The 25720-nt window shown below is 37.8% G+C and overlaps 1 protein-coding gene across 9 annotated transcripts in view; it reads left to right on the top strand.

The window, feature by feature from the left end:
• ULK4 (unc-51 like kinase 4) overlaps positions 1 to 25720 on the top strand; it is a 721105-nt gene that overhangs the window by 224627 nt on the left and 470758 nt on the right. For all 9 annotated transcript variants that reach the window (XM_055109707.2, XM_055109709.2, XM_034956180.3 and 6 more), the window contains 3 exons: positions 17287 to 17420; positions 19561 to 19682; positions 19838 to 19894. In XM_055109707.2, coding sequence (XP_054965682.1) covers positions 17287 to 17420; positions 19561 to 19682; positions 19838 to 19894 — 313 coding nt within the window. The remainder of the gene's footprint in view (positions 1 to 17286; positions 17421 to 19560; positions 19683 to 19837; positions 19895 to 25720) is intronic.

Genomic DNA, 25720 nt, shown 5'->3' with positions numbered 1-25720 from the left:
CGCATTCATTAGCTTATCCGCTATCTGATTAATATTCCCCAAATGCCACTTGCATCAAATCATTTCTTTCCTTTAAACAATTTCCTTCCTTCAGTCTCCCTGCGATCCCTCTCTTTGTAGTTAGCATGACCTTTGTGCCAGGTTTTCTGGCACCCAATTCCTTTGTTCACAGGGTTGAGAAAACCTCATGTCGTCCCATCAGCACTAAAGCCAAAACTTGTCTTGTTCCCTTGCCATTTAAGGCTTGAGGTGCTGCCGAGGTTCTGCCTACTCACTGGTCAGCGTTTTCCTTTTTGTGTTCTTGGGCCCTCTGTCAATCCATTTAATCTGTACCATCACTGTTAAGAGGTTTTTGAAGGTTCTGACTGTGAATGGTACAATTTCCTGTTTTTAGGGCTAATGTGACTTTCCAGTGGGACTATGTGAAAAAGGGAAGTAAAATGCTTCAGTGCAACTTGGGAATTTAAACTGGAGTTTATCTTTGTAGTTTTAGGGCTCATAATAGGGGCTTAATCTACATTCCTTGCTTTCTTCCCACCTCAGTCTCTTTGTTGATTTCCACTTTTCTGTTTCATTTGCTGAGCCTTCTTTTTTTTCTCTTTCATCACTGTCCTTAGGTGATTTCATCTAATCCTGTGGCTTCAAACACTACCCATGTGCTGATATACACTTAGATGAACTTTTCTCCACTTCAGGCTTATATTATCTTAACGTATTCAATTGCATACACAAGAGGAGTTTTAAATTTAACATATACAAATCAAATATGCTTTCTAACTCTCCCATCTCCCAGACTGGGAGTCAAAAACATTCAGTAGCACTTGATCTAGTTACTCAGTAATGGTCAAATACATTCAGTAACACTCTATGCAGTTACTCAAACCCAAACTTCTGAGTAACCCAAATTTTTTTCTTATTCATTCAATTAATAAACAAGTCATATTGACTCTTCCTCCAAAAAGATGGTCCCCTGCTTACCTACTTTCCGTCTAGACTGCCCCAACCAAGCCAATAGCATCTCTTATTTGCTCTGACACTGGTCTCCTAACTGATCTTCCTGCTTCTAGTTGTTCAGCTCCCCCCACCCCAGTAATATGTTTTCCACACAAAAGCTGGAACAATTTGATGAAAACATCTAGCTGGGCGCAGTGGCTCATGCCTGTAATCCTAAGCACTTTGGGAGGCCAAGGAAGATGGATCACCTAAGGTCAGGAGTTTGAGACCAGCCTGACCAACATGGTGAAACCCCGTCTCAACTAAAAATACAAAAAAATTAGCTGAGTGTGGTGGCAGGTGCCTGTAATCACAGCTACTTGGGAGGCTGAGGCAGGGGAATTGCTTGAACCCGGGAGGTGGAGGTTACAGTGAGGTGAGATTGCGCCACTGCACTCCAGCCTGGGAGACAGGATGAGACTCTGTCTAAAAAAAAAAAAAAAATCATGTGTTTAGTTGAATTCAAGGCAATCTTGATTATATGAAAGTCTAATTTTTCAATGGAATGTCTAAAAAAGTCTTTTTGGGAGAAAACATGGTAATTATATAAACTTTTAAATGAATTTGATGAAATAGATGACTGTTTACCTCTTTTTATAAATATTTAATTTATTATTATAGTTACACATTTATTTTTAAGTATGTATATAAGATAATGTACTGGTTTGGAAGTCTGCATTCTTGCATTTTGTAAAATAAATGTATTCAACACCTCTTTTTAAACTGCTTTATTGAAGTGTCACCACAGCATGTTGAACATCAGTTCCTTGAGTTTCTCCTGCATCATCTGACACAGTATTCCAAACTAGATCATCTCCTCTTCCATTTAAATGGTTTCAGAGACAACACCTTTTCTGCTTGTGTGTGATGCAGTCACTGCAAATTTTGTCTAAACCAAGAGTAGTTCTTTTGTTTTATTTTTACCTGACACATAATAATTGTACATATTTATGGGGTACACTGTGATGTTTAGGTATGTGTATACACTGTGTAATGATCAAATTAGGGTATATAGCATATCACTGCAAACGTTTATTATTTTCTTGTGGTGAGAACATTAAAAATCCTCTCTTCTGGTTATTTTGAGATGCTGAAATATATAATACAATATTGTAATAGTCACCTTACTGTGCAATAGAACACGATAACTTATTTTCCCTATCGAACTGTAATTTTGTACAAACTTTCCCTGTCCTCCCCCTCTCCCTGCCCTTAGCCTCCCCAGAATGTGGTTACCAATATTCTCTTCTCTATTTCTATGAGATCAGCTTTTTGAGATTCCACATATGAGCGAGATCATGCCTGGATTATTTCACTTAACGTAATGTCCTCCAGTTCTATTCATGTTATTGCAAATGACAAGATTTCATTCTTTTTATGGTTGAATATTATTATTGTGTATACTTACCACATTTTCTTTATTTTCTTTATCCATTCATTGATGGACACGTAGGTTGATTCCGTATCTTTGCTTATTGTGAACAGTGCTGCAGTGAACATGGGAGTGCATGTATTCCTTTGATATATTGAATTATTTTTCTTTGGATAAATACCCAATAGTGGGATTGCTCGATTATATGGTAGTTCTATTTTTAATTTTTGAGGACCCCCATACTGTTTTTCATAATGGCCATACTAATTTACCTTCCCTCTAACAGTATATAAGAACTCCCCTTTCTTCACATCTATGCCAATATTTGTCATTATTATTATTATTATTTTTGTTAATAGCCACTCTAACTGGGGTGAGGTGATACCTCATTGTGGTTTTAGTTTGCATTTCCCTGATGATTGTTGATGTTGTTGAGCATTTTTAAATATACCTGTTGGCCATTTGTATGTCTTTTGAGAAATGTCTATTCATTTGCTCATTTCTTAGCAGATTTTTTTTTCTTTTGCTATTGAGTTGAATTCTTTATATATTCTGGATATTAACCTCTTGTCAGATGCATGGATTGAGAATATTTTCTCCCATTCTGTAGCCTGTCTGTTCACCCTTGTTTCCTTTGTTGTGCAGAAGCTTTTTAGTTTGATGCAATCTCATTTGTCTGTTTTCACTTTTGTTGCCTGCGCTTTTGAGTTCTTACCCAAAAAATCATGGACCAGACTAATGAAGCAGTTTCCCTATGTATTCTTCTAGCAGTTTCCTAGTTTCAGATCTTAAATTTAAGTCTTCAGTCCATTTTGACTTGATTTTTGTATACGGTGAGAGTGAGGGGGTCTAGCTACACTCTTCTGCATGTGGATATCCAGTTTTCCCAACTTCGTTTATTGAAGAGATTGCCATCTCCCCAAGTGTGTTCTTGATATCTTTGTTGAAAATCAGCTGGCTATAATTGTGTGGATTTACTTTTGTGTTCTCCTTTGTGTGTCATTGGTCTGTGTGTCTGTTTTTATGCTAGTTCCATGCTGTTTTGGTTATCAAAACTTCGAAGTGCATTTTTAAGTCTGGTAGTCTGATGCCACCAGCTTTTGTTCTTTTTTTTTTTTTTCCCCAAAATTGATTTGGCTCTTTGGGGTTTTTAAAAAAAAGTTTAGAATTTTTTTTCTGTTTCTGTGAAGAATGTCATTGGTAATTTGATAAGAATTGCATTTAATCTGTAGATCACTTTAGGTAGTATAGGTGTCTTAACAATATCAATTTTTCTAATCCGTGAACATGGAGTATCTTTCCATTTACTTGTGTCCTCTTTAATTTCTTTCATCACTGTTACATAGTTTTTCTTGTAGAGGGCTTTCACCTCCTTGACTAAACATATTAAGAGAATTTTTTTTATAACTTATAAATGGTATTGCTTTCTTGATTTTTTTCAGATAGTTTGCTATTGATATATAGAAATGCTTTACTGAATTCACTTAATATTTGTAAGAGTTTTTTGGTGGAGTCTTTAGGATTTTCTGTAGCTTCAAGATTATGCCATTCGCAAGCAGGAACAATTGGACTCCCTTTTTTTTTCTTATTTTTTTTTCCAGTTTGGATGCCCTTTCTTTCTCTTGCCTACATTGAATAAAAGTGATGAAAGTGAGTATCCTTGTCTTGTTCTAAATTTAGAGGAAAAGCTTTCCATTTATTTTTTTTCCTATTCAGGTATTACATTAGCCATGGGTTTGTCATATATGGCCATTATTGGGTTGAGGTACAAACATTCCTTCTATGCCTAATTTGTTGAGAGTTTTTATTTTGAAGGATGTTGACTTTTATCAAGTTTTTTCCCTGCACGTATTGAAATCATATGGTTTTTGTTCTTGATTTTCTTAATGTGATGGATCACATTTATTGATTTGCATATGTTGAACCATCCTTGCATCCCTGGGATGAATTACACTTGATTATGGTGAATGGTTTTTTATCAAGGATATTGGCCTGTAATTTCCTTCTCTGGTTTTCAGATTACAGTGATACCATAGAATGAGTTTGAAAGACTTCTTTGTCTTCAATTTTTTGGAGTACTTTGAAAAGGATTACTGTTAGTTCTTTAAATGTTTGATACTATTCAGCAGTGAAGCCATCAGGCTCTGGGCTTTTCTTTGATGGGAGACTTTATTATCGATTCAGTCTTATTACTCATTATTGGTCTCTTCAGACTTTTTATTTCTTCATGATTCAATTTTGATAGACTGCGTGTATCCAGGCATTTGTCCATTTTTGATAGATTTTTCAACTTTTTGGTGTATAGTTGTTCATAATAGTCTTATGATTCTTTTTAGTCTGTGACATACATTGTAATATCTACTTTTTATCTCTGAGTTTATTTATTTGAATCTTCTCTTTTTTCTTAGTCTACCTAAAGGTTTGTTATATTTTCAAAGAACGAACTCTATTTTGCTGACCTTTTGTCTTTTAAAAAGTCTCCATTTCATTTATTTCTGCTCTGACTTATGTTACTTCTTTCCTTCTACTAATGTTGGGTTTAGTTTCTTGTTGTTTTTCTAGTTCCTTGAAGTATAATGTTTGGTTCTTTGAGATCTTTCTGATTTTTTGATGCGGGCATTTATTGCTATAAACTTCCCTCTTAGAAGTGCTTTTGTTGTATCCCATAGCTTTTAGTATATTGTGTTTCCATTTTTATTTGTATCAGAGAATTTTTAAATTAAAAAAATTTTTCCTTGACCCTTCTGTTGTTCAAAAGTATATTGTTTAATATCCATGTATTTGTATAGCTTCCAGAGTTTCTCCTGTTACTGATTTTTAGTTTTATTTCATTATAGTCAGAAAAGATACTTAATATAATTTTGAAAATCTGTCCTATGACATTGGTTGTGTTGGGTTTGTTGGCTTTGGTGTTGAGTAGGTGCAGTAGTGTAGTCTTTGTGCCGTTGTTTCAGCTATAGTCAGTATTAACAATGCCTGTGAGTACTTCAGTGGCTTGGGCTGCAGGAGTTTGTGCAACTGTTCTGCCAGCTTGGGCTGCTTCCCTGAGGGCAGGGTGGCAGGCTGTCTCATGCACTACATCAAGGGAGTGCAGGGCTGGTTGACTGGCAGCTCAGCTGCTCCTCACCTCCGGAGTTGAAAGTAACAAGCTGTCTCTCATGCCATGCCAAGAGGGAATGGAACTGGATGAATCAGGCCTTGTTCCTTTGGGAGCAGGTTGGCAGGCCTATTTGCTCCAAGGGGCTGCAGGACTGTTGAGTATTGTGGAGCCTTTGGGGTGGGGAGATACAGTGGCTATTGGGTCCCAGGGAAGGACACAGTCTAGCAGTGGCTCCAGTGTCAAGATGGCATTATGCAGTAGCAGGTTGGGTCAGGGGGAAAATAGGACACAATGTCGGCTTCTTCTCTGGCACAGTGCAGCCACGTGAACTCCTGGTAGCTTCCTGAACTGCGATTGGCCCGTGAGGAGTGTGAGATTCTTCAGCAACGAAAACTGCAGGTTTTCATGACATTCGTGGGAGCTACTGGGGGCTCCTTGCTTTACCTTTTTCTTGTAGGGGGAGTTTCCTCATGATTCCGAGTTGATCCCAATTGGGGAGACAGGGTGGCAGAGAGCAGAGTATTTGGATTCCTTCTCAATATAGTCATCCTGAGTCTTCATGTTCCATGGTGTCTCTGCCACTCCCCTGCTGTACTTCAGCGTTCTCCTTCAGATACTCTAGTCAAAATGGAGTTATTTATTCATTGTTTTGGTCTTTCTTTGTAGGAGTTGGGGTCATGAGTATCAGGCACCTTCAGTCAGCCATCTTGGTGACATCAATGTAAAACTACAAGTTCTTATTTAACATCAGACAGTCATCATAGGTATTGTGTGTTTGTTTATAAGCCATATAGTTTGCTGGGATTATATATCAAGTGGATATACATTATATATGTGTATACATATATGTTGTGGAGATATATATATATCTCTTTTCATTTTTGTTTTATTTATAATAGAAATGTTTGTCTGAATAACGTAATTCACATTTACCAGAAACTAGAAGTCTACTGTTTCCTTCTTGAAGTACTTTCTTACTTGACACCCAGGGCAGTTTTTTTGGGTTTTCTTCACCCTTCAGTAGTCACTCTTCCTCAGTTTCCTCTCTCATAATCTCAGCCTTTGTAGTAGTTCCATGACTCAGTCCTTGGAGTGATCTCATTTAATCTAATGGCTTCTAGAGTTTGGATGTTTGTCCCTTAGGCCTCCAAATTTGATCTGCGTTGTTGGAGGTGGTGCTTCTAGCAGGTGCTTGGCTCATGAGGATGGATCCCTCATGAATGGCTTGGAGCTGTCCTTGCTCCATTAGTTCTCACCAGAGCTGGTTATTAAAAAGAGCCTTGTACCTACCCCCTCTCTTGCTTCCTCTCTTTCAATGTGATCTCTGCACACCCTGGCACCCCTTTGCCTTCCACCATAAGTGGAAGCAACCTGTGATCCTCGCCAGATGCAGCTGCCCAATCTTGAACTTCTACAGAAATCAGAATCATGAGCCAAATACACATTGTTTTCTTTATAAATTACCCATCCCCAGGCATTGCTTTATAGTGACACAGATGGACCAAGACAATTGCCTTAAATACCATCCATCCATGGCCTACTCTCAGATTAATGTCATCAGCCTAAACCTTTTCTCTGAACTCACACTCACATACCAACTCTCCATGTGCTACCGAAACGTTAATGTCTGATAAAGATTTTTCTGCTCCAGACTTGCTATTCTGGCAGTCTTTACCTAGATTAGTAAATGGTGGCTCTGTTATTCCAGCTGCTTAGTTGCATGGAATTATTCTTGACTTCTATTTTTCACCTCTCCTATCCAATCAACAGCAAATCTAATTATTTGTACCTTGAAAAAATATCCATAATCTCATCAATTAACACCATTTCTTCATTACCACACTAACCAAAGCCACCATGACTTCTCATCCAAATTGTTACAGTTGCTTCTCAGCTGGTCTTCCTTTTTACATTTCCATAGTCTATCTTCCTCACAGTATCCAGAATGCTATTTTTTTTTAACCACATGTCAGATCATGCCACTCTTTCTCCTTGAGAGTAAAATTCAAGCTTCTTACCATGGCATACAATCCCTTACATGGTTTGGAGCCTGGTTACCTCTCTGATCTTTTCTTACACTGTGCTGTAGCTACACAAGTACACAGCAAGCATGTGTTTGCCTTTGGGATGTTGCATGTGGCTTAACAGTTTTCTGGAATGTTTTGTCCACATTGCACGCTTGCTTTACCCCTTCTGGTCTCTGCTTCAATGACATCCTGTCGAGAGGTTTTCTCTGGCAAGTGACTAGTTTTCTTACTCTTCTTTAATTTTCTCCATAGTACTTGTCACCACCTAAGCTATTTTCTGGTTGCTTGTTTGCTGTCTGTTTCATTGGACTTGAATATACACTCCATGGGTTGTATCTACATCAACTAGAAAAATACTTAGCACATAGTAGACACGGTAAATAGTTATTGAATGAATAAACTGATGTCATCATCCTTGTACTCATTGAACTCATTTTGCTGTAGACATTGTACTGGTGGAGATATTAGGCATAGGACTTGCTGAGTTTGGCCTTAGAATCACAGAGGTATAGCAGGAGGTCTTAATAGAAGGCCGATCAGAGTTATGTAAAGGTGGATGTGTGTGCAATGCGCATAGGATTCCTGTGGTGATGAGAGTAAGAAAATTGTGGTCAGATTAGAGGGAATGAATCAGAGAGATAAATGGAGAGAAATGCAGGGGTTTGAGTGACAGTAGTTTGGGAAATGGGTATGTCCTGGGGAGAAATAATACTATTAAAGATAGTTGGCTAGGCACAGTGGCTCATGCCTATAATCCCAGCACTTTGGGAGGCAGAAGTGGGCAGATCATTTTAGGTCAGGAGTTCAAGATCAGCCTGGCCAACATGGTGAAACCCGATTTCTATTAAAAATATAAAAATTAAATGAAACAAATAAACAAAACAAAAATACAAAAATTAGCCTGGCGTGGTGGCGCATACTTGTAATCAGAGCTACAAGGTGATCCAGGAGAATCACTTGAACCCAGGAGGCGGAGGTTGCAGTGAGCTGAGATCATGCCACTGCATTCCACCCTGGGTGATGGAGTAAGACTCTGTCTCAAAAAAATTAGTAAGGGACACAAAGGAGAATTGATCTGATCTTGTTTATTTGCAGTTTATTTGGATTTCTTTTCAGTGTGTTATCTTTTTAACTTGATATACCCTTGTAGAACACTGAGAAATATCATTTGCTGGTTTTCGTAGAACACTTGTGAAGTATTTGTGGGACACTATGCTCAAATGTTTCCACATTTTGTCTCCTTTATAGATGTGAATTCTTTTAGAAAATAATGTTCTCTTGTCAGTGAAGTCAGTTTATTCTACTGTAGCTGTGAAAACACATCTTGTAATGGGGAGGCATTGGGGAGAGCATGAAGAAATGGTGCATCATTCTACAGTTAGTTTTAAACTGTTATGGATCCCATTAGTTTTTTATTTCTCCCAGCAGATGTAATGGATATTTTCTTATGTATTAACAGTCTGTACTAGTGTTTGAAAATGATTTGAATAGTTTTTGCCTTAAGTGAAAGATATTTCAAACCATGGTAGTTAAGCAACACATTATCAAATTTTATAATGGATAATTTAAACTTTAGAGAAAAATTTATTCCTTATAGACAAGTGTGAATTTGCTTTTTTTATACTCTGTAAATTTGGAGAGGATTTCATTTGGATTCCTTGACTGCCAAAAGATAACCATTTCTATTTTCTCTGTTTTCTGTTTCTGGGGTAGCTGTTACTGATATAGAGGATTTCCCAAAACAGGGAGAGAAGCTCATTTTTGAATCATCTCAGTCTCTGTTTGGATTAAGATGATCTAGATTGTTTGGTGTTTTAGCTGCCTTCCAGAAGCAAATGCAAATCCTGTCTGAAGAAGTCTAACCGTAACCCTAGGCCTCAATATCTCTGTAGTTTTCAGGTATAGAGTCTAATACTCAATAGAAAGTAATCAGGCCTATGAGGAGACAAGATGATATGAATAAAAGCAATAAAATCAACAAGAGAGACAGTATCCATAGGGAATACAGGCAATAGAGTTATCAGATACAGACTTTAAAATAACTGTGATTAATATAGTCAAGGAATTTGAAAGATTAAGGGTTTCAGTGGAGAACTAGAACTATTAAAAAAAAACCCAAATGGATATTCTAGAACTGAAAAATACAATAATTGAAAGTAACAAGTCAGTGGATTTGGCTAACAGATTAGACTCTCTGAAGCAGAGAAATGCTATCTGGGAGAAGTCTGAGATCAGTGTAGAGAGACAAAAGTATAGAAGACATGAAGAATAGTGGGAGAGATATAGAGGAAAACAGAAAATTGTGGGTTTTATAATAAACGATAATAGATAATTTAGATATCAATATAGGAAAGAAATAAAAACTTTTACTCCTAAGCTGTACTGTACCAAAGATCAATACAGGTAGATTTTATGATTTTCTGTTTAAATTTGTAAAGGTAAAGCAGTAAAGCTTCTGGTAGATAGCATATGAAAATATCTTCATGACTTTTGTGTAGACTGAAATTTTTTTTAGCAGAACACAAAAGCATTGTCAGAAAGGAAAATATTGATAAATTAGGCTACCTTAAAATTATGGTTCATTCAAAGACATTAAAAGAGTAAAAAGGTAAGCCACAGAGTAAGAGACATTCATAATCGACATATATAATCAACAGTGGTCTCTTAACAGAAATATGTACAGACTTACTTCATCAAGGAGAAGAGGACAGATAACCCAATAGAAAAATGAGCACAAGACTTGGACAAACAGTTTACAAAACTGGTTATCTCCAGATGGTCAATTAACACCTGAAAAGATGCTTAACCTAATTAGTCATCAGGAAAATTTAGTTTAATCACAATGAGTTACCAACATATACCCACTAGAATGGCTGTGATTAAAAAGCCTGATAATGTAGGGTTTTGGCAAAGATATAGAAAAACTGGATTTTTTGTTTTGTTTTGTTTTGAGACAGAGTTTCACTCTGTCGCCCAGGCTGGCATGCAGTGGTGCAATCTTGGCTCACTGCAAGCTCTGCCTCCCGGGTTCACGCCATTCTCCTGCCTCAGCCTCCCGAGTAGCTGGGACTACAGGCGCCCGCCACCACGCCCGGCTAATTTTTTATATTTTTAGTAGAGATGGGTTTCACTGTGTTAGCCAGGATGGTCTCGATCTCCTGACCTCATGATCCACCCACCTCGGCCTCCCAAAGTGCTGGGATTACAGACGTGAGCCACCGCGCCTGGCTGAAAAACTGGAATTCTTATATCTACCTGTTGGAGTATAAATTGACATAATGATCACTTTAGAAAACTGATCATCAGTGTCTATGAAACTGAATCGAGGCATGCTTTGTGACCCAGCAAATTTACTTCCAAGGATACAGATATATCCAATAGAAATGTTTACGTGCATCCAGCATAAGTTATGCTTAGCCCTATTCATTAATTGAAATAGCCCAAATGTTCATCCACAACAAAACGAGTAAGTAAATTATGGTATATTCACATACCAGAACACTACACAGCAATGAAAAAGAATGTGGATGAATACCAGCAGACATAAATGTAGAACAGATAAATCAGGCTTTCAGCTATTTGGTAATGTTTGATCTCCTTATGATTAAGAGTTGAGGGAATGACAGCCTATTTTAGAAGTTCTCAGTGTGTTGGTGAATTTTGACTTTGAGCTTTACATTAAGATCATCTGTACAGGCATTTTTAATGTGAACTTTAGCATGAATGTCTCTGGCTATTTCTCTTGGGCTATTTAGTTTTGCCAAAGAAGAGCACATGCAGAGTGTTCCAGTCACATGCTCGGAAGGAAACGACTGGGCTACCAGAGTCCCAGGCGCCCACTGGGCTAAGGGAGATGAAGTTTCAGTATTTACTGTGCATAAATTTACTTAGTCCCCTGTTTGCAGTTTGGTAGTCCTCTCTTAATCTTGGTCTGCTATTTCTCAGTCCAGATGGTTTTTATTTTCTCTAGAGAATAAATGTTTAAACTTTTGCCTGAGTGCAAGCCTAGTGGCAGTTATCTACATATATTGGCCAGAGGAGATAATTTAAGGTTCAAACTGCTTTTTAATCAGATTTTGCCAAATATTTGATCTTTTACCCCTCTTTCCTCACTGTTGGTTTTAGAAGTACCTTTTCAATAAATAGTACCAGACAAGTGCTCGTCCACTTGGAAAAACAATGAAATTAGATTCCCACCTCAACCCACATGATCAGTCAATTTCTAGTGGATTGAGGACTTCAATGTGAAAGACAAGAGGAGGAGGAGAAACAAGAAGGAAGAAAGAGGATAAAGAAGGGGACAAAGAGGAAGAAGATAAAAGATCCAGACCATGTAATTAATGCCTCCAAATCAATAACAAAAGATCAACAACCCAATGGGAGAATGAGCAAAAGACCTGAACAGGCATTTCAGAAACAGACATTTTCAGGCACTTACTGTTCATAATTCCTCTTTTCCCTTCATTTTCCTGAGAAAAGAGGAATTATGAACAGCAAATAAATACCAAAATATTCTGTCATTAATAATTATGAAAATTCAAATTAAGACTAAAGGTACCACTTTAAACCCCATAAATAGATGGGTAGAAATTAAATCTGATACCAGTAGGTATTGGTGAGGTTGTAACTCAGAGGGAACGCATACACTACTGGTGGGAATAAATTGGGACAACCACTTTGGGAACCAGTTTGGCAGTGTCGTGAAGTTGAATATTTGAGTTTCCATTCCTATACATGTACCCTAGCAACTCTTGCACATGTGTACCAGGAGACAGATGCAACAGTGTCTCTCAAGCATTGCTTTTTGAGAAGAAAAGCTGAAAGCACCCCTCATGTCTTTTAGTAGGATGATGGGTTAAATAAATGGTTATATATTCTGCATGTTTAATGAAGACAAAACTATTTCCTTAAAGAAAATGTTTCTATTCTTCCTATATCAAAAGGAGTAGAACAATTTTAATGGCATCAAATTCTAATCTCTGAAGAGATGTCAGGCTCTCTTTCATTTTATTTTAATTTAATTTTAATTAATTAATTTTTTGAGATGGAGTTTCACTCTTATTGCCCAGGCTGGAGTGCAGTGGTGCCATCTCGGCTTATTGCAACCTCTGCCTCCCAGGTTCAAGAGATTCTCCTGCCTCAGCCTCCCGAGTAGCTGGGATTACAGGCATGTGCCACCACGCCTGGCTAATTTTTGTATTTTTTTGGTGGAGACGGGGTTTCTCCATGTTGGTCAGGCTGGTCTCGAACTCCTGACCTCCGGTGATCCACCCGCCATGGCCTCCCAAAGTGCTGGGATTACAGGTGTGAGCCACCGCGCCCGGTCTGTCTTTCATTTTAATAAGTTGAGGCAGTTCTTCAAAATGCAGGGGAAGTGGGGCAGGACTTTTGAGCATGGTGATTCATGATTCAGAGAGTGGGATGAAAAACAGAGTGTTAGCCTTCTCTAGGGATTTTCTCTTAAGATTTGTGTACTCAAGAAAGCAGTATCCCAAATTTGGTGGTGGTGATGATAGTAGCTACCGTTTCCTGAGAATGTACCGCTTCATTTACATCCTCACAGCAGTCCTATAAGGCGGGCATTATCCCATTTTGTAATTAGAAAACTGAAGTTTGTAAGAGTTTAATTTGTACAAGATCACACTGTCTGAAAGTGCAACAGGTGAGAATTGCTTCCAGATTTGGTTGACATCTTTGTTTCAATATTGTCAAGGTAAAAGATTTGACCCTGCTGAAAGAAAGAATCTAGGAATTGTAATGGACACAAACCACAATTAAGTTTTGGGGTACTGCTGGAGTACTGTTGGTTTACTTCTTTTGTAAAGTCAGCCTGACACTTGACACTGTGGGAAAGCATAAATCTTACAAATCGGGCTGTCTGTTTGCCTTGCACTCAGCATTTATTATTTGGTAGGATATCCTGGGAAATTGAGCATTATATCTCCTAAAAAATGTTTTTAAAAAGGCTCTGTAGGACAACAATATTACTTAATGTTTAAAAACATTGGCCAGGCGTGGTGGCTCACACCTGTAATCCCAGCACTTTGGGAGGCTGAGGCGGGTGGATCATGAGGTCAGAAGTTGAAGACCAGCCTGGCCAAGATGGTGAAACCCCGTCTCCACTAAAAATACAAAAATTAGCTGTGCGCGGTGGCAGGTGCCTGTAATCTCAGCTTCCCTGGAGGCTGAGGCAGGAGAATCACTTGAACCCGTGTGGCAGAGGTTGCATTGAACTGAGATTGTGCCACTGCATGCACTCCAGCAGGGGTGACAGAGTGAGATTCTGTTTCAAAAAAAAAAAAAATATATATATATATATATATATATATTTACATTAAAAGCTTTGAGTAGGTAACACATACTCATGGTTCAAAAACCAAAAAAAAAAAAAAAAAAATTCAAAGCGAAAAATTTCTCATCTGCTTCCATTACCCTGGATTACCACCATGCAAAATTAAGCATCCTTATTAGCTTATTTATCCCTCTGGATTTTTAAAAAATCTAAGCAAATATGAATATGGATTATTTCCCTCCCTTTATAAGCGAAAGTTCCCTATTTTGAACTTTGCTTATTTTCTTAAAAACATATCTTGTAGCTTTTTCATGTAGTGTATAAAGAGCTGCTTCTTTTTGACAGCCGCATTCTAATTATGTACCATATTTTATTTAACCAGTCCCCTTTTGCTAAATACTTCCTACCCCAATTTTTTGATGTTATAAATAGCAAACTATGTGTATGTGTCATATCATATGTGTACAGGTATATCTATTGAATACTTTGTTCCTAGAGATGAAATTACTAGATTATTAATTTTCAAATTATTGCCAGCTCACTCTGCCTGGGATTTATACTCGATTACATTTCCAACAGCAATGAACTAGAGTGTCAGTATCCTCAGAGTCTTGATGGCAGTCTTGTCAAATTTTCTGAGTGTTGGCCCCATGAGGTAAAAATAGATGTCATTGTATGTATATTTCTTTTATTAGGAGCGGAATGGAATGTCTTTTTCTTGAACCATTTATATTTTCTTCTATGTGTACTGCCTTCTCTTAGTCCTTGCTCATTTTTTCCTCTTCTTTTGTTAGTCTTTTTCTAATTATTATCTGGGGGCACATGCATATGTGTGTGTACATTTATAATATTAACATTTTGTGATTTGGAATGGAAATATTTTTCTCCAGTTGGTCTTTTTGCTTCTGGTATTTTTTTCTAGGTGGAAGTTTTTAATTTTTTTAGCTTTTTATATGCGGTATAAATTTTAAGCAAGCACACACTAAATAGCAGAATTAAGAAATGGGCCTTGGGAATAATGAGAAGGAATTGCTGTGGAGAACTAGATAGAACTTTATGGCAGTTTCAACAGCAATATTTACTTATTCAGCTAATATTTATTGAACACTTAATTAGAGTTAAGAACTGTGCGCAGAAGTGGAAGGGTGTGGTGAGAAGAATCAGATATAGTCCTTGCCCTTAGGTATTTTTAAGTTTACTGGGGTGACAAACATTATCAGATAATTAAAAATATCTTTTAAAATTGCAGTTGGGTAATCCTTCCATGCTATGAGACAGTACCATAGAGGGCTTTAATTTAAGGAAATCATTGGAGAGTACAGTGAGTTATGAAATATGCATATGAATTTATTGGCAAAGAGGGAAGAGAAGGGCCATCTAGGCAGAGGCAGTAGCTTGTTGCATGGGGAGGTACTGTATTTAAGAGACAGAGAACCCAGTGTGACAGGAGGGAGAGAAAACAAGACGAAACTGGAGAAGTAATTGGGGGTCAGGCCGTGAAGTTCATGATAGGGAGTTTTAAGAACTCCTATGTGAAGAACAATGAGATGCCATGGAAGGGTTTTAAATAGGAGAGTGACCTGATGGACAAGATTAGTTTAGATGTAGAGTGTGCAAGGATTAGAGTGGCAGAGTAGAAGCAGATGGACTAGTTAGCTAGAAGCCTATTGTAATAGTCCAGGAGAAGGAAATATGGTAGCTTGCTATTGGTTTGGAGTGGAGAAGTGAAAGAGTTGGAAGAATATTCAGTGATTGACTTAATATGGGAAGTGAGAGAAAAGGAGGTGTTAAGGATGACTCTCCTAGTTTTCTGGTTTGTTTAATAAGGTAGAGAGTGATACTATACGTAGGATATTGTGCTCTGGAAGACAACCAGGTTTGGTGAGATGATGATTTTTATTTTGGATATACAGAGTTTGAACCTCTTTAAGACAGATAAAATCAGATGTCAAGTCAGCAGTTGAATATATTGGCATATAACTTAGAGACCGTGTTTGAGCTGCAGATATGTAATTGGAAGATATCTGTATAGATAAGTGGTAATTTAAATCATTGGTAGGAATGAGATAGCCTGTGTTAAACAGTTAGAGGATAGTTGTGGGCCTAGAACTCAGTCTTGATAGACTTCAGCATTTAAGCGCATGAACCAGCAAAAGACACAGAGAAGGAACAACCAGAGAAACTGGAGAAGAAAGCTAATAAAGGATGAGGTTATGATAGAGGAACAGCAGGAGTGGCAACAGTATTGAATGCTGTTGACTTGTGTAGTTGAAGGCAGATGAAGGCCCATTGGATTTGATGTCATGTGACTTTAGAGATAGTGATGAGAGAGAAAGCCAGATTGAAGGCGATTGAGGAACAAGTAGGTTGAACAGTGATTATGGCTCTAGCCACATAATTGGTGACTAGAACAGAAGATGCTAACTGACTGATACAGAATCAAGGCTAACTTCCTGATTTGGGTTCATCCTCACGTGATGGGGTGCAAATAGTAATACATGGAAACGCAAATGCATGCATAAGTCTATTGAGAGAGCCACATAAATGCTAAGTATCAAGATTTCAATACATTTTATGTATATGTGTATATTATGTATAAAACTCCAATTTACAATGGAAATTGGTTGGAAGTTCTTCCTGAGAAGTAAAAGTTGGGTGGATGGGTGAGAATAACAGAAATGGATAGATGGATGATGGTAACCAGGGAGACTGCCTTACAGGGCCTTTTGCATGGTGAAATCAGTGGACTTGTTGCCCTGTAGGGAGTTGGGGGGAATGGGAACTTGAGAAAATGACTAGTAGGTCCAGCAAAGGGGAGAAAATGTGGAGAGGACCTAAAAGTTTGTAGTAACACCTTAAATGTCTAAGGTGATGGTCCAGTAGACTCCCTAGTTCCGGGTTGGAAGTGGTTGGTTCAGAAATGAATGTTTAAAGAATGCCAGTAGTTTGAAAGAAGAAATAAGTTAGCTTTAAAAGGCAGGTATCATAAAACTAGTAGATAAAGAGACACGTAAAAGCCAGATATTTAGATATTGTCTGCCATCTGTATAACCCAGTGTTAAAATGAAACATTTTCTTTGGATGAGACAATTGAAATTCATGTGAATTATCTAGGGTCCCAAGCAAATTGGATACTAATGATAAACAAATATGCAGTTAACTTGTGGCTTTACTTTGAACCTTTGAAACATAAAGAGCCCTCTTCTGTCCAGACATCTCTTTGTCTTTCATTTATCACCTGGAGAATATTGTTCGTTTCCATTGGCCAAGGCAAATGGAATCAGGATATTAGCAGAGAGATCTGAAGTTGCTTTATTTTCTTTCTTTATAAATGTTTTGAGTTTTCTGAGGCAAAAATTGTGCCCGACAAGTTGCTACAAATCTAAACGTCAATATGATTGGGAGGGTGCCCTCTGGAAACACTTGCCTTGGTGGCATTTTTGGATAGATGCTATCAAGTGTTTTATCATGAGAGGTAATCTTTGCACTTTCCTGTATGTAGACTGGTGATGTACATCGAGAGAGACAGCAGAAAGACCACTCCAGGCAAGGAGCAGCAAAGTGGCAATGAATACCTGTCCAAATGCCTGGATCTTCTCATCTGTCACATTGTGCAGGAGCTGCCACGAATTCTGGGTAAATTGGAGTCTCATCCTCAGACCTCGTTTCTGCTTTTACGTTTCTAAGACTTGGCTTTTAGGCATCAGTTCTTTTTTATTCTTACTTGTCTGTTCTTGAAGGCAAATGCAAAGACACTTTTTTACGAATATGTAGTTTCAAGATTTAAATTTGCTTTATCTGTTTTTGTAATTATTTTGCATCAATGACATGATGAGGCATGATGAGACAATGCCACATTAAGGTGTGATCCGAGGTAAACTGGCCATTTTAGAAAATATACAAAAGAAAAGCGGTTTAATTGCTTAAAATTGGACTTATGCTAGTATTTGGGGGTAACTTTTCGTAAGTTTTTTTTTGCCTAAATCAGAAGAAAAGAATTTTCTCTTGAAATTAGAGCACAAATTTATTTATTGTTAAAAAAACTTTGAATAGATTTTATTTATTTTTTTTCCCTTGCTGAAACAAGATTTTCTTTTATTTATACAAATGTATTGGGTATATGAGAAATTTTGTTATATGTATAAAATGCATAGTGATCAAGCCAGGGTATTTAGGGTGTCCGTCACCCACCTATAATACATTTTTGTTAACTATAATCACCCTGCTCTGCTATCAAACACTGAATTTATTTCTTCTATTTTACTGTGTATTCATACCCTTTGACCCACTTTTTTTCCTCATCCCTCCACATCCATTCACCCTTCTCAGCCTTTGTTATCTGTCTTTCCATTTTCTACTGCCATATAATCATTTTTTAACTCCCACAATAAATGAGAATAAAAATGCATGGATTTTAATTTTGAATATTAAAATGTGATGTTAAGGAATTTTGATATTCATTTAAAGTTTAAAGTTTGAAACTTTCTTTGGTTTGAAAAATTTATCTTAAGATAAAACATCTAATAATGATTTGCAAAGGATGTTTATTACAGCTAAAGAAATACCTTATTTCATTGTTATTTGCAGAAATTAAAATAACCTTGGGAGCATGTATGTGTAGCTTAAATCCCATTCCATGCTTTTCCAGCAGATGTAGCTATAAACCAGAAATGTTTAGAATGTTAAATGTGATCCAAGCTATTATAGTAGAGGGTACTTAGTTTCAGGAATTCAGAACATTAAATCAAAGTAATGAAAATATCTTCAAGGCTAACTGACAGCAACTTTTTGCCCCTTACTGATGCTTTAGGAGATTATTTTTGCCTGTTGATGACTGAAAATAGAGCCTCTCAAAATTTATTTCGGATTGTAAGCTTTTTTACCTCAAACCTGAAGGCTATAATTTGGTCAGTTGGTAGCTAAATTCTTTATTACCGGACTTATCCTGTTTTAGGGTATGGCGATAAGATTCTGATGTCCACAAAGCAAGTTTTATTTATTGTTAGATTTATCATCCAATGAGAAGTTTTGGGAATTGACCTCTTTTTACCTCCAACCTATTCTCTTTTTTTGATAGTTGTAAGTCGTGTTCTGTAATTCGTTCACTTATTATTATTATTATTATTATTTTGTGAGACAGAGTCTTGCTCTGTCGCCCAGGCTGGAGTGCAGTGGCACTATCTCAGCTCACTGCAACCTTCGCCTCCCAGATTCAAGTGATTCTCCTGCCTCAGCCTCCCAAGTAGCTGGGACTACAGGCGCACACCATCATGCCCAGGCTAATTTTTGTGTTTTTATTAGAGATGGGGTTTCACTATTTTGGCCAGGATGGTCTCGATCTCCTGACCTCGTGATCTGCCCACCTCGGCCTCCCAAAATGCTAGGATTACAGGCATGAGCCACTGCGCCTGGCCCATTTATTATTTTAAATATATTTTCTTGTTTGCAAAAGCAACAAGTGCTCATGATTGAAATTTGGAAAATACAAAAAAAATTTCTAAAGCTATTACTCTATTATAATAATTTATTAAATTTTATTTTTCATTTCCAAATGAGACGTTAAGTTTATTTATAGTGTCTTTGCAGAATATCACATTCTGTCCCCGGAGGCCATAAGTGTCTGTTGTAATTTCAGTACTTGTGAATAAGTATATCTGCTTATTTTATTTGGAGATTAATTACCTTAGAAGTCCCATGGGTATTCAAGCAATGACCAGTGGCTCCTAAGTATTTGTGGTTTTTAACCTCCACATATGCTCTGGGCTGTGCTTCACAGGTGACATTCTTAACTCCTTGGCTAATGTTTCTGGACGTAAACACCCATCAACAGTTCAAGTGAAACAGCTGAAGATGTGTCTCCCCCTGATGCCTATAGTGCTTCACCTGGTAACTTCACAGGTACTATTGTATTGAGGAGGAAAAGGATATAAATTTGCCTCTTATCTTTGTAAACTGGAGCTGAGAATCCTCAACTCAAAACATTTTTTTTTTTTATTGAGCTAACGTTGTACATAGCTTCCAGAATTTAATCTGTAGAAACTCTCATCACACAGGTATTTCGACCTCAAGTTGTGACAGAAGAGTTTCTTTTCAGCTATGGAACTATTCTTGTGAGTAACACGAAATTTTCCTTGTTTCTAATAAAATTGTGACTGCCTCTACTGTTTGTAGAATTTGATGTCAGAATGAGGTAATTTAAAAATCCTGTTGGTATTTATTTGTCTCTAGGGAAGTGACCTTTTAATATTTTTATCTGTTGACTGTAATAAAATTTGACATTTGGAGAAAACACATTCTCTCCTGATAATGTATTTTGTTCAGAGACAGCCCAAATAGGGTAAATATGTCCACAGAAACACTTTCATAGATTTTGGTATTAAACATCATGAAAAAATATAATAAAACTGGTGAAAATGGAATGCTGGGAATATAGTATCATTATTATTTACTTCGGCTTATATTGTCCAATCATGTGCAGTTTCTTTTTTTTTTAAAGACAGAGTCTCGCTCTGTTGCCCAGGCTGGAGTGCAGTGGTGCGATCTTGGCTCACTGCAACCTCCGCCTCCTGGGTTCAAGCGATTTTCCTGACCCAGCCCCCACAGTGTCTCTTCTTATGATGGCATTTCTCTATGTTAAGCTCAGTTTAGCTTTTTCTTTAATTTTGAGGATACAAGTAGAAATGAAAAGTTATTGCATTATCTTTCACTTCTGTTTTTGCTCACAAAAATTCTTTTTGTTTAGCTCATGAATTATGTTATCTTTTTCCCTTGCCAGTAGTAGTTACAGTATATATGGTTGATAAAATGAGGAGGGAAATACAGAGGGAAAGCTAAAACATTTGTCACAGAGCTTCTCCAGTCTTACTTTGATATTAATAATAAACTGAACAGAGATTTTCAAAATGCCATAGAGGTAACTAGTTAAAATGAGGTCAGCATCTCAATTTTATTGTTAGTTTGGAATTTTTTTAAAAAAAGATTGCCACAACAAGTGAGGATATGGTTTTCTAGAAAGTTCATCATAGGGTGAAGTATGATGTTTATAAGTATAAATGTTGAGTGACGGTTGCTGATTTTTAGGAAGCATTGCAGTAAAGGTCCCTTTGTGCTCAATTTCAGATTTTTATCATTTGAGTACTTTGAATCTTGAATTCCAGAAAGTCTATAATTTTGGTACCACATTTATGAATTTGCAAATTATGAGAATTTTTATTTACCACCATCTTTTTACCTGTTTTTAAGTACAGCATAGGCATCATTTTAACATGACTATGATTTTTCTATTTACAATTCAATTGCGTTGGCATATTGACGCCTGAAATTAGTAATTTTTTTATGGTAACCCACCTTGGATTATTTTGGCACAGTGTTTGTTTGGGATAGGTATAATTGTCTTGTGTTCTTTCTCCCTGTCTTTTTTTTCCATGTGTAGTATTTTCTTCTGCCTACATTAACTGAGTATGCTTTAGGTTTTTAAGGAATTACCAAGATTTTCCAACAGAAAAGTCTTTATGGACTTTCAGAAATTCTATGTATATTGGGGAGAACTCGTCTGCTCCTTGTAATTCTGTGTTCAGAGACAAGGGAGGAGGCCACACTGAGTGTGTCCATAAAGACTTTTCTATGGGTATTCTGTTGGGTCTTTTCAATATAGGCACCTTTAGGAAATGGAAAATAACTTGGCTGGTGTAGAGATCATTAAGATATTGAAAAAATTTTAGCAGTTTTTTTCTTGATAGTATCACCCAATTAGAGGAAGTTTAGGGAAATAAAATGAAAGTCTTTTGCCTCTCTTCAGTCTATTTTCGTAGTTTGAATCATGCCCAGTCCCAGAATTCTTGAATTATTTTTCTTATTGTGTTTGTTTGTTGGCCTTAACTGTGTGTTCACCTTTTGTATACTCAGTGTTAATGGCACTGATGAAATACTAGCAAAGGGAGAGAATTATTGACTAAAATTCAGGACCTGGATTTAGTTATCCATACAGTTCTTGTGCACATTATTGTGAATTGTTGAGAGTTGAATGTTGCTTCTATGAATTCATAATTTTTCCAGAAGATAGCAAAAATGTTACTCAAGTTACAGTGCCTTACTGCTGCTATGAGGTCTAGTCTACTCATCCAACATTCTACAGAACCTTAGAAATTTACATTGCAAATTAGCATATTAAAGCCCTTTGAGTTTTCTGCTTTAAAATAATTTTTAATTTTTTTTTAGGCAAAGGCTTCCTAAACTATTTGAGAGGGCTTTTTTTTTCTTTTTTTTGGTGGTAATGGTGGGGATGCATAGTTATGAACGTTCTGTAGCCCAATCCACAGAACGATTATGTGAAATTGTCCGGAGCATAGTGCTTATTTGGTTCTGGTGACATAGGGAAGTAGTCCATTCATATTTACATACTTAGCATTGTGGAATTTTTTTTTTTGCTTGTTTTTTTGCTTTTTTTCTTTTTTCGAGGCAGGGTCTTGCTCTGTCACCCAGGCTGGAGTGCAGTGGCACAATCAGGCTCACTGCAACCTCCGCCTCCCAGGCGCAAGCAATCCTCCCTCCTCAGCCTCAGATGTAGCTGGAACTATAGGTGTGTGCCACCATGCCTGGCTAATTTTTAAAAATTTTTCGAAGAGATGAGGTTTCACCATCTTTCCTGAGCTGGTCTTGAACTCCTGGACTCAAGTAATCCACCCACCTTGGCCTCCCAAAGTGCTGGGATTATAGGCATGAGCCACCTCTCCCAGCATTGTGTTTTGAAAGACTTACTGGTACATCTGGAGATAAATATTATTTTCAGTATTTCTCAAAATGTATCTCATGCAGTAGCTATTGTCTTATGGCAGGCATATTGTCCTTTCATATTTTAAAGATATGATTTAATTGGGATATTCAAGCTTAGTCCACTTTTAGAAGCTGTATCCAGTAGCAGCAAGCCAAGAACTTCTTGGCTTCCCCTGAGGCAGCTCTTCATGAGCTGCTGGCCTGCCTTGGGGTGGATGTGGAGATAGCAGCCAGGGTTAGTGTGATCTCTGTGCATTAGAAGGGTTCTTAAGGAGCAGACTGGAGAATCGGGGATTGGAACTGTGCTTCCCATTGACTTCATTTTTATAATGGCACTAAGGCATGGTTTGCCTATTTGACCTACAGACATTTTTTGTTTTTTTGGTACAAAAATTCAGGATACTTCTTATATATGGAGGCATAAATACAAGAATTAATTTTTTGTAAATTTTTTTCCCCCAAGGAAAATGAAGTTTTGGTCACCTTATATTTTAAAGAGACTAGCATTTGGAAACAATTCAGCAGAGTAATTTTAAACCATTATCAAGCTTTGAAAGACTCCTGGAAAAAGAGGACTACCCAGCTGATGATTGCTATTTTCACTTCTTATTGGCAGAAGCAGCCTGTTGTCTTACTCAGCTCCCTCTCCAGGTTTCAGCAGTCTAGTCTCTGGGGAAGTTCTGTGGTGAATACCATGCTTCTTTTGGTCCTCCATTGAATTGGGCTGGGAAACAGGAAGTAGTAAATTAAGGAAATATTTTCAAGAGCTCATGATGTGTATTAACCTAACATTCACTATATTTCTTATGTCCTTTTGAAAATGCATTTGATTAATGAGCAGAGGAAGCAGACTTTGTTGTGTTTAAGTTCTGGCCTCATTAGTTTATGAAAGTATGATGGCTTGTGGTGGTTATAGTTTTCTACAAAAAATAACTATGAAAGGTTATACTTCCTGCCCTCTGTAGATTTTTATGTAAAGGAATGCTGGTTTATTGATAGATATTGGCTTCAGCTGCAGAAAAGCCAGAGCTAGTGCACTCTTGTATTTTTGAAAACATGATAGTATATATTTACTTATTTGTTGCCACCTAGATATTCTTGTCTTTTTTCCTTTAACATATCATGAATTTGTATCCCAGTTTGCTGTAGGAGCTTTTTTTCAGCCCCTGTTGGGGATCACTGAATGATATTGAGAGCGCTGGCACACACTGCTCCACAACCCCTAGCCAGCAGACCTAGCTCAGGGTGGGTGGTCTTTTTTGCTCCCCTGCTGAAACTCCCATCTTTGAAGTTTGCACCATGAGAAGATATTGTGTCACCCCCTGTGTTGTGGTCATCTGCAGATTTCTGGGTCATTGGCCTTTGTTCCTCAGCATTCCTTTAGCACTTGGCTCACCAAGAGCCTCTCCTTGCCTCTCTTGCATCATTGGTGGGGAATTTGATATCCCTCTGAAGGATCCTTCCAGTGCCTCAGCCTTGCAGCTCCCTGGCTGCTTCTCTCCCCAAGAGCTTGTCTGTCTTCCCATCAGCTGCCTGCTCCCATGGTCAAACACTTGACCTTACTGTCAGCATCCGCTTGTCGGCCCACCACCCCTGATTTTCAGCTCATTTCCTCTCCTCCCCAACTCCCACAACCCTTCAGCTCCTGTGAAACTTAATTGTTCCTACCTGCTTTCTGCTCACCATCCTGCCCTGCCAGGGCTCTGCTTTTTCACTTTCTCTTTACTCCACCTAGAATGCCTGGTCCAGCATTAGTCACAATCTTTTTTTTTTTTTTTTTTTTTTTGAGACAAGAGTCTCCCTGTGTCGCCCAGGCTTGTGCAGCGGAGCGATCTCGGCTCACTGCAACCTCTGTTTCGTGGGTTCCAGCAATTCTCATTCCTCAGCCTCCCAAGTAGCTGGGATTACAGGCGTGTGCCACCACTCATGGCTAATTTTTGTAGTTTTTGTAGAGATGGGGTTTCACCATGTTGGCCATGCTGGTCTCAAACTCCTGACCTCAAGTGATCCGCCTGCCTCAGCCTCCCAAAGTGCTGGGATTATAGGCATGAGCCACCACGTCCGGTTCTCTGACAAATCTTAAAGCTAGTTAAATTTAAGTCTCCACCTACCCTAGCCCTGCTTTGAGTGGCTAAATATGGCTGGGGGCAGGGGAGGGGGAAACAGTGCAAATGACAGGTCTCTCTTAAAATTCACATCAGCCAATGACTGTATGTTCCTTTCTCCTTGAATCTCCAATGCCTACTACCCCGTCCTCACTCTCACCTCATTACTCCCTATTACACTGAGAATGAGAAGGAAGAAATATATCAAAAAATATTGAAATTGGTAAATGAATGAAAAATTTGTGGGAATTTTAAAAAAATTAAATAGGGGAAGTATAAGGTAGGAAATAAAAGAAGCCCATAATTCTTCATAATAAATAATTAATAATAATTTCAGCATTTAGACAAGCTTTATTTATATATATATATGTGAAAAAGACAGTACATGTGAGTGGTTAAAAAGTCGCAAGGGAAGAGAAAGGCAGAAAAGGCAGTGAAGCATACCTCCTCAGGTTCCCAAAGGAAGCAATGCTTGTCCTTTCCTGTGATCTCTTCCACAAAAATTATTGTTCACATCACCAGCATTTGTGTATTATGTGTATATTTTTAAGAGAATTACACGGAAGGGATTGTTGTTACGTACACTACTCTGTGTCTTCTTTACTTAGTAATCCGTAGACATTTACATACATATGTTTAAGTCAAAAGATCTCTCTTTCTGAGTTTCTTATTCAACATCAAATGTATATTTTATTCGATAAAAGTTATGTGTCCATTTTGGAATTATGTGAAATGATTTTAATAAAATTATCATGAAAAGCATACATTGCTGCTTTTAAAAATTAACTCGGCCAGGCATGGTGGCTCACGCCTGTAACCCCAGCACTTTGGGAGTCCGAGGCAGGCAGATTATGAGGTCAGGAGATTGAGACCATCCTGGCCAACATGGTGAAACCCCATCTCTACTAAAAATACAAAAATTAACTGGGCGTGGTGGCGCGCACCTGTAGTCCCAGCTACTTGGAAGGCTGAGGCAGGCAAATCTCTTGAACCCGGGAGGCGGAGGTTGCAGTGAACCGAGATCATGCCACTGCACTCCAGCCTGGTGACAGAGCGAGA

This window comes from Pan paniscus, chromosome 2 (genome assembly GCF_029289425.2).
Source record: "Pan paniscus chromosome 2, NHGRI_mPanPan1-v2.0_pri, whole genome shotgun sequence".
Lineage (NCBI taxonomy): Eukaryota > Metazoa > Chordata > Mammalia > Primates > Hominidae > Pan > Pan paniscus.
The sequence above is the reverse complement of the archived record's forward strand: the minus strand, read 5'-3'. Positions and strand labels throughout refer to the sequence as shown.